This window comes from Brassica oleracea, unplaced genomic scaffold (assembly GCF_000695525.1).
Source record: "Brassica oleracea var. oleracea cultivar TO1000 unplaced genomic scaffold, BOL UnpScaffold00285, whole genome shotgun sequence".
Taxonomy (NCBI): Eukaryota; Viridiplantae; Streptophyta; class Magnoliopsida; order Brassicales; family Brassicaceae; genus Brassica; species Brassica oleracea.
The window spans coordinates 264,551-274,096 of NW_013617415.1; the positions used below are offsets into that span (position 1 = coordinate 264,551).

At 35.1% G+C, this 9,546-nt stretch overlaps 1 protein-coding gene and 1 pseudogene across 1 annotated transcript; both read right to left on the minus strand.

The window, feature by feature from the left end:
• Positions 1–3,136: 3,136 nt before the first annotated feature.
• On the minus strand, positions 3,137–5,390 carry LOC106319569 (annotated as a pseudogene).
• Positions 5,391–5,709: 319 nt separating this feature from the next.
• On the minus strand, positions 5,710–7,656 carry LOC106319579 (plant intracellular Ras-group-related LRR protein 2). The gene is made up of 3 exons (XM_013757951.1): positions 6,938–7,656; positions 6,576–6,742; positions 5,710–6,491 (listed from the first exon to the last, which is right to left on the minus strand). The coding sequence occupies exons 1-3, from the start codon at positions 7,529–7,531 to the stop codon at positions 5,831–5,833; spliced, it is 1,422 nt and encodes a 473-aa protein (XP_013613405.1). The 5' UTR covers positions 7,532–7,656; the 3' UTR covers positions 5,710–5,830.
• Between the last annotated feature and the right edge of the window lie 1,890 nt (positions 7,657–9,546).

A 9,546-nucleotide genomic window follows, 5' to 3' on the forward strand; every position in this document is an offset into this window, starting at 1 on the left:
TCTTATACTTTTTTTGTCATATGTGCATGCTTGATTAGACATAGTGTTTGTTTGTGGACAGAGATATTTCTCACATGACCATGACTTACGGTGACCTTCTTTACCACATGCAAATCATTGACACATTGCAGGGACCACCAATGAAAATATGTGTTACATAAAACTTGCATTTTAGATACCCGATCTTAGGACGTTGATCGCATACGGGAAATGGACGACTTGGAGCTCGAGTTCTCAACAGTTGTGTGGTGACATGGATTATGGACTATCATAATTTTGCCTTTCCCCGCTGATGTTCTCTTGACCTTAAATTATGTCAATGGAGCTTATATTCATAGTATAGCATATGATTGTTAGTGAGAAGCAGCAAAATCGCCTATGTCGAGTTGAAGAATGATTTATGTTTTCTTTCATCTTCTTTCTCTAGTCTTACATCATATATAGTAAAAACTCTATAAATTATTAATGTTGGGATTATGATATTTATTAACTTATAAAAAGTTTTCTTTTCTGGATTTTATTATTTTAGAATATATTTTTTATAAAAGAGAAAATAATTGATTTTACAGTATATATATTAGTTTATTTTTTAAAATTTAACTTTCATATCATTTTATTATATTATTTGGTGTATAGAAAACATGTTTTATAAAATTTAAATATGGTGTATATATAATTTTACTAAATATTAGTGAAATATATTGAAGTGCTAATAAAATATAGAGATAATTCTATTACAAAGAAACAATACAATTGTTTGTTTGTACTTATATAAAATGTAATGTATATATAAATTATTAATTATGATTTAAAGGGGGCCATATATTTACATAAGATTTTCTATAAAAAAATATTATTTTATTATTTTATCAATTTAAGTCTTTGAATCGGCCTAACTTGGGACCGAAACTTTATATTAATTTACTGAGTATTAATTTAAAAATTTCTAATGTATTAAAAATGAATTTTGACTAACTTCGGCAGCCTTAACCTCTAAAGTCTTCTAGAAGCTGGGAACTGGTCATTTGTTAGAACCGGTGTTTTGGAGAAAGATTAGAACCTAAAGAGAATGTCGAAAAGGAAATATTATGGTGTAAAGTCTCTTTAGCTCTATATTTATATTGGATGGCGTACTGTCGAAATCGGTGAAGCTGGATACAGTAGACATAACAGGTATTTGTAAATGTGGTAGTGTAGCCCTATAATAGATATTTGTAAACATAGATGATTGAGGTGTAATATTTAGAAATAATTTGACAAAACTAAAAATGAGATATGTTGGTGACAAAAAAAAAACTAAAAATTAAAAAAATGGATAATAGGATATAGCTTGTGAAAGACTTAATCACATCTCTTAATCTCACCTATTAGATACATATCATGTAGTAACAAATATCTCATTTTTTAACACTCCATTAGAAAAAGGTTTCCTTGAAATTAAGGATTTTCTTATACTATTATTTTATTAATAGATTGTATTCGTTCTGGTATTTAACTTTTGTTTGTAATACATACGATAATAAAGGAGCATTATTTGTTTGTTTTCTCAAAAAAAAAACATTATTTGTTTGTATATGTTACTAATATTGACGTTAAAAGTTTTTGAAAATATAACAAAAAATCAGAAGAGGTAACATGTAATGTGAATGCATAGGTGTCTGTGTCTTTTGACTTTATTGTCTATGTCCTTTGCTTGTCAATATCTTTCTTGAGCCTCCACTTCCAGTCTAATGGTTGATCTCAGATTCTAGATTTCTCGTTCATATTTTTTACTTCCACACCTTTGGCTCAAAAACAGAGAGAGCCTGTAAACTTTTCTAAATCTCGATTTGTAACAACTCTCTCCTTCTTATATATCTTCTCTCTTTCGCTTCAAGCATCACCATCTCAGTCTGTGTACATAGAAATACATCAGCTTATAAGCTTTAATAATCAACCCCCAGATTGGTCTGCCAGCAAAGAACTTGATGGCGTCACGTGCAGAGATGGCATGGTTTCTTTGGTTGATCTTTACTCCAAGCCTCTCAACGTCAAATTTAATGATAGATAAGCTTCAAAAGGAAAGTATGGAATGTTTTGTTGGGAGAGATGATTATCATGTCCTTCATCCGTCCGTATGTATACTCCTAAAGTTTCATATGTTACCATGAAAGGGTGTATGAGAAATCAATGCGAAGGAGTGGAGAGACTGGTTTAATGATTATTATTGCGGTCATTACAACTATTGAATGTAAAGGAAAGGCGTTACTCGCCGTCAACTGTCAAAAGAACAAAAAAAACGAAGGGCGGTGTGTCCTTTTCGGCTTGAGCACAGAGGTAAAGAAAGAAGAGGGCTTAAAAATATGTGGTTGGGATTTTTGTAATAAAATGTCCATAAGTTTTCTGGGCTTCTAACTTAAAACCAATTGGCGGTAAGTGGAATGGCCCAAGTCCCTTATATATTACTTTAAGTCCCTTACATATTTTCAATGTGAGATCTTCTCTCCAACACCCTCCCTCGAGATAATGGTGCGTATAACCATTAATCTTGCAGAATCCAACATACCCTCTCCGAGATAATGCTCTTTTTCTAGCAATCTCGGTAGAACTAAGCCTTCTATGGGCCATCAGCTAATGGGATGATCGGGCCACTGTCCGGGCCGGATTAATGGGTCAGGGTGTTGGGCCCGCTCTGATACCATGATAAGTTTCCTGGGCTTCTAACTTAAAACCAATTGACGGTAAGTGGAATGACCCAAGTCTCTTATATATTACTTTAAGTCAACACAAAACAAAAATAGAAAGCTCGAAAAGACATGGCTGGCGTGAGACGAAGAACAAAGGAGGGACAGTGGTGATTGCTTGGTGTCGGAGAATAGAGAAAATCCTAAATGAAAACGGACCAGATGAGTTACATTTTGTAAAGGTCCATAAACACACAAATAAGAAAAAGTGATGACATCCCAAATAGAAAGGATGAGGAGATAGTAAAAGTGACATATGTCTAATTTTAAACATTTGAATGATGAGGTGGTATCATGAGAAGTGAGAAAACTCAACTTTATTGTAATAGACTGCACAAGACGGTAAACAAGGTACCGATGTGTTCACAAGAAATCACCCACAAATTATTATTTAAAAAAAAATCAATCAGAACTTAGATATTGTGATAGAAATGCAATTCTCTATGGTTCTTATCTCTACCATCAGCAGACCCTCTTCCGAATCCAACAAGATTAGTAACCATGGTGGTTCCCCATGAGACCCACCCGATTCCATCTCCATGTAGTTCTGCCTCAACTCGATCCTCTGTTGCTCCTCTGCCACAATCTTAGACCATCCTTATGAACTCTCTAACAACTTCAGCTCATTGGTTAGCCACTTCTTGAAATGGGATCTCAAGCGGGTTCTGATCCATGTTCAGTTTCTCTAGCTTCTTCAGCATGTAAAAATAGTCTGGTATAGCTTGGATTTGTTTGTTGCTTAGATCAAGCTCCCTCATGTTATTTAGATCGGTGATTGTGTATGGGACACCTAGGGATGTTACATTGGGTTATCCAGCCCAACCCAGCCCTATAAAATATAAACTCAGCCCTATTCTAGTCCTAATCATACTTTAGCCCTAATAGTATATGCATGAAGGGCTGGGTCAGGATTGGATCAGGGTTAGTCCATTCTGTAATGTCTTTCAAAACATAGGCAAATAATATTAACATGTGATTTAGATAATTATAGTAATATCATCAAATAATATATAATATAATCAAACAATGTTTTATGGTTTTGGTGGGAAAACTCGATTTCCCGGTTTTGACGGGAAAACTTAATTTCTCGGTTTGGCGGAAAAACTCGATTTCCCTGTTTTAGCGGAAAAAACTAGATTTCTCGATTTTGGCGGGAAAACTCGATTTTCCAGTTTTGGCGGGAAAACACGATTTCTCGGTTTTGGGGGAAAAACACGATTTCTCGGTTTTGGCGAAAAAACACGATTTCCCGGTTTCGGCGGGAAAATTCGATTTCCCGGTTTCGGCGGGAAAACTTGATTTCCCAGTTTCGGCGGGAAAACTTGATTTCCCGGTTTTGGCGGGAAGACAAGATTTCCCAGTTTTGGCGGGAAAACTAGATTTCTCGGTTTTGGCGGAAAAACACGATTTCTCGGTTTTGGCGGGAAAACACGATTTCTCGGTTTTGGCGGGAAAACTTAATTTTCGGTTTTGGCGGGAAAACTTAATTTTTCGGTTTCGGCGGGAAAACTCGATTTCCCTGTTTTGGCGGAAAAAACTCGATTTCCTGATTTCCCGATTTCGGTGGGAAAACTCGATTTCCTCGGTTTGGCGGGAAAACACGATTTCTCGGTTTTGGCGGGAAAACTCGATTTCTTGGTTTTGGCGGGAAAACTCGATTTCTCAGTTTTGGCGGGAAAAATCGATTTCCCGGTTTTGGCGAAAAAAACTCAATTTCCTGATTTTGGCGGGAAAACTTAATTTCTCGGTTTTGGTGGAAAAACACGATTTCTCAGTTTTGGCGGAAAAACTCTATTTCTCTGGGTTGACGGGAAAACTTGATTTCTCGATTTTGGTTGGAAAACTCGATTTTCCGGTTTGGCGGAAAATATTTTTGTTTTTTGCAATTTTAGTGAAATATCAAATTTTATGAATTCAGGAGGAATTTTTTTTTTGAAGTTTTAAGCCCTGTACTAAAACATTGTTGTTTAACAAAAAAAAAAAGACAAAGTTATATAGTACTGTGTAATAGGGTCAACCCTATCAAAACCCTATCAAAACCCTTTATTTCTTTAACCCAGCCCTAAATTGGCCCTAAACACCTTAAGAGTAATGTAGTAGGGTAAAGGTTCTTAAATTATTGGATGGGCTGGACCAACCCTAAGTCAAACAGCCCTATATAACATCCCTAGGGACACCCATCAAGTTGGTTTACTTGATGTTGCTGCTTAGGTTTAGAACCACGAGATTCGTTAACCTCCTGATGGAATCTTGAATCCCAATGATCTCGTTCATGTGTGAGTCAAGATACTTTAGCGAGCGAATTTCACTTGTCGAACCAGGAAAATAACGGAATTTGTTCAGATGGATCGATAACCTCTCGAAGTTTTGTAATCCGTATCCGATGTTTGTATGTAATGAGTCAAGTCGTTGTAACTTTCATCTAACTCAACCAGTGACCTAAATATAGATTCCCAAAAAAGTTAGGACAAAAGTAGAAACAATATTCAGCATATACAAGAAAATACAAGAACTAAATTTGCAATGAGAGATGATGCTTTCAGGGAGTGAAATTAGATTGTTGGCAGTTACATTAAGGATCCTAAGGTTAAGCAACATTCCTTTAGAATCAGGAAGAGATTCAAGAGAGTTTGAAGATACATCAAGCTCTTCTAGCTTCTTACGTTTCGATCATTAAACGACACTGCATGTACTAATCAAGTTCTTGATTTCAAAATTTTAGTATTTACTGTCATGTCGTTGTCAGATAGTATATTCTTGGCTAGAGAGATCAATCCTCGTTCATTTCTTCGCGGCTTCCCAACAAATATTCCACCTCAGTGGCATAAACGCTTGCAAGTTTTTCCTCCATGTTACTCAACTGCTTCTCGTATCTACCATGCTTCTCATAACATAAATGTTATGAAATAATCTATTTAACCATTAAAATTCATTTGTCACATCACTGTTTAACCAAAAATAAAGAAAATATGTAATAAAGAAAAAATTGAGAAAAAATTATAATTTAAAAATAACAGTTTCTTATGTTACAAAGTTGCCAAGACCGTAATGATGATTTCTTAACAAGAATTCACCCAAAATTATTCAAAACAAAACTCAAGTAGAACTTAGATTTGGTAATAAAAATGCGATTCTCCAGGTTTCTTATCTCCACCATCACCAGGTCCTCCACCGAATCCAACGGTCTGAGACACCCCAGAAACAAGATTAGTAACCATGGAGGTTCCCCATGAGACCCACCCTGTTCCATCTCCATGTCGCTCAGCCTCAACACCAATCCTCTGTTGCTCCTCCCCCATAATCATATCCCATCTCTTCCTCATAAACTCTCTAACCGCTTCAGCTCCTTGTTTAGCCACTTCCTGAGACGGGATCTCTAGCGGGTTAAGGTCCAAGTTCAGTTTCTTTAGCTTCTTCAGCATATAAAACGAGTCCGGTATCGCTTGGATTTGGTTGTTGCTTAGATCAAGCTCCCTCAGGTTAATTAAATCGGTGATAGCGTCGGGAACACACATCAAGTTGTTGAAGTTGCTGCTTAGGTTTAGAACCTCGAGTTTCTTTAGTCTCCCCATGGAACTTGGAAGCCCATGGATCTCGTTCATGTGTGCGTCAAGATACTTTAAGGAAATCATTTCACTTATGGAACCTGGAAAGTAACGGAGTTTGTTAAGCTGGATCGATAACCTCTCCAGATTCTGTAATCCGTATCCGATGTTTGTAGGTAATGATGTCAAGTTGTTGTAACTTGCATCTAACTCAACCAGTGACCTAAATATAGATTCCCAAAAAAAACGTCAGGACAAAAGTAGAAACAATATTCAGACATTCTGCAAGAAAAGACAAGAACTAAACCTGCAATGCGCGATGCTTTCAGGGAGTGAAGTTAGATTGTTGGCAGACACATTGAGGATCCTAAGGTTAAGCAACATGCCTATAGAATCAGGAAGAGATTCAAGAGAGTTTGAAGATACATCAAGCTCTTGTAGCTTCTTCAGTTTCGAGAATGCGTCAGGTATAAACTGTAAAAACGTTTTTAAAAACTGTTTCAGAACACAACAAATGAAACATCAAACTACACTGCAAGTACTAAACAGGTTCTTGATATTCCCAAAACCCTATTTGTTCTAAACATTTTGCAAATCAGAAGCATTCTTGCTTAAATTATTTATTTATTTTTAATTAAATGTCAAATGGTTTTAGATTTTAGTATTTACCATCAAGTTGTTGCCAGAGATATTCAAGGAAACTAAACCAACAATCTTGCAAATAGCTTCAGGGAGCAGCTTAAGTTCTTGGCCAGAGAGATCAACCCTCTCAAGGACTTTGCCGGACTCCGCCGCCTTGAGAACCTTAACAACCTCCACGTTCATTTCTTCGCGGCTTCTCAATAGAGACTCCACCTCCGTGGCATAAACCCTTGAAAGCTTCTCCTCCAAGTCATTCAGCTCCTTCTCGTAGCTATCATACACCTCCTCCAACCGCACAGCCCCGGCGTATATCTCCGCCTCCTTGGCCGCTTCCTCCGGTGAGAGAGAGTCCATCTGAAGGATCTGAGCGATCTTAGAGCGAGCAGAGGAAACAGCCGACGGGTCTGGTCGTGGTCCGAGAGAGGCCAAGACGGTAAGCGTCTGCGTGATGGTGGTGGGGATGGACTGAGTCAACGAAGACATGATTTGTGGGTCGGAGAGAAGTGGAAAAGAAGGGGCGAGAGTTTGTTGGACAGCCGTAGACGGCGGCGCGTGGTGGTTGGAATCATATTGGTGTAGGACGTAAGAGAGTAAAGGGAACTTGTCGAGATCGTGCTCCATGGTTTTGTGATATCCGTCCCAACTAATGGAAGATTAGAAAGGTTTAAGTAAGATAATTAATGAAAAAAAGTAATATATATTGAAATGTTGAAGAAGTCAGTCATATTGAGTTTGATGTTGCCATGTCTGTGATCACAAGTTAGTTGAAATGCGAAGAAGTTGACCAAAGAACTTAATATGATTCCCATGATGATAAAGTCAAGCAGCCATCTTTTTAGAATAAATAACTCAAGATTGATCCGGTCAACCTTACGTTTGATTCTATGGAATTTTGGATTATGCAATTGAATGGTTAAGTTAAACCGGTTAATCAACGGTCTAGTTCCCTGTTTTCTGAAGGTAAACCCCTTAATTTATAACTAGATTTTGACCGCCGCGGGTGTATAATACATATTTAAAATTATGATGCTATTTTTTTTATATCACTATTTAGGGTTAGGTAAAAAACTCGAATTCAAAGAACCGAACTGAACCGATCTCAATCTGAATAAGTAGTACTAAATCCGAACTGAAATTGATTAAATATGAATTATTTAAAATTTTGGTATTTGAAGAACTGAAACCTAATCCGATTCGAACCGAAGTATTTTGGGTATCCAAAATAGATTTATATACTTATATATATTAATTATTTAGATTTAATATATATAAAAACATACATAATATATATGATACTTTTAAGTTCGTTTAAATACTTGAAAATATATACAAATAATCAAACGTAAATATCTAAAATAGTTAAAATATACTCAAAACTCCAAAAATACTTAAATAATTATTAATTCTCTATCCAAATATTTGAACCAAACCAATTTATATGTTAAGTTAGGTACTCTCACATATATTATTCAAATTTATATATAATATATTCTATTGTTTATAGATTTTTTAAAAATTAAAGAATAAAATAAATTTTAAATTTTTTATAATAATTTAAATTGGTTATCCAAATCAGAACCGAATCCTCAAAAATCTGAACCGAACACGAAATCTCAAACTGACCCGAAAACAAACTCGAACACCCACCCGTGATTCACTATTATATATCATATATGTGTCATCATATGTTACAAACATCACTATTTTTTTAACCGCTATCTATGTTGCCAAACAAAAGTTTAAAGTACTTCTACTTTAATAAGATAGATATTTTATACGTACAATCATATAAATAATCACATATATTATATTTTTAAATTTCAATGTGAAATATAAAAACCATAATTTAAGTTGGTGTTTGAAATTGGGCTTTGTATTGTATTTTTCTTATATATATTGAAAACATTTTTATAATAGTTATTGGAAAATATGTTAGTAAAAATCAAATTTTGAATATATGCATATTTTTGAATGAATTTTTGATATAAATTAATTTTAAATTATTATTTTGATTTGAATATGTATATTAAGTAACATAAGCCCATTACTTTTTAATATAATGTAATGGACTTCCAATTTTTTTAATAGCATAAACTCATGACTTTTTTTTCCTAACTTATTGTTAACCATGTTTCCAAACATCACTATTTTTTTTAACTGTTATCTATGTTGTGAAACAAAAGGTTAGAGCACTTTTACTTTAATAAGATAGATACTCCCAGAGCAAAAGCTTATGTTACTTCTACGATATTTTCTCCTTTAGTTTTTAGGTTTATACAAATTTTTAACTTCCTGAAAATTTTAACAATTTCTTTGAACTGTGTTGATCCCAAGGTGGTGTTGAGTCTCTAACTGTGAAAAAAATTAGGGAAAATTGCCAAAGATAACTCACAACTTGATTTCAAACATAAAGGTTAACCCAAACTTGAAACAAATGCAAAAGTAACCTAAAAGGCTATTGAAATTACAACCAACCCCTTGTGAAAAAACAAAAAAAAACGAAATTTTTTTACGTTTCTAACCCCCGTAAGTCGTCTGCTCAGACGACTTTCCAGTAAGTCGTCCAGACGACTTTCCAGGAAGTCTTCCAGACGATTTTCCCGTAAGTCGTCCAGACGACTTACCAGAAAGTCGTC

Excerpts from the sequence above, each read along its gene's own strand:
- LOC106319579 (XM_013757951.1), bottom strand. The coding sequence starts at position 7,531 with ATGGAGCACGATCTCGACAAGTTCCCTTTACTCTCTTACGTCCTACAC. Across the intron at positions 6,743-6,937 it reads TCTCTGGCAACAACTTGATG|TTTATACCTGACGCATTCTC; the intron begins GTAAATACTAAA and ends ACGTTTTTACAG. Across the intron at positions 6,492-6,575 it reads GAAAGCATCGCGCATTGCAG|GTCACTGGTTGAGTTAGATG; the intron begins GTTTAGTTCTTG and ends ATCTATATTTAG.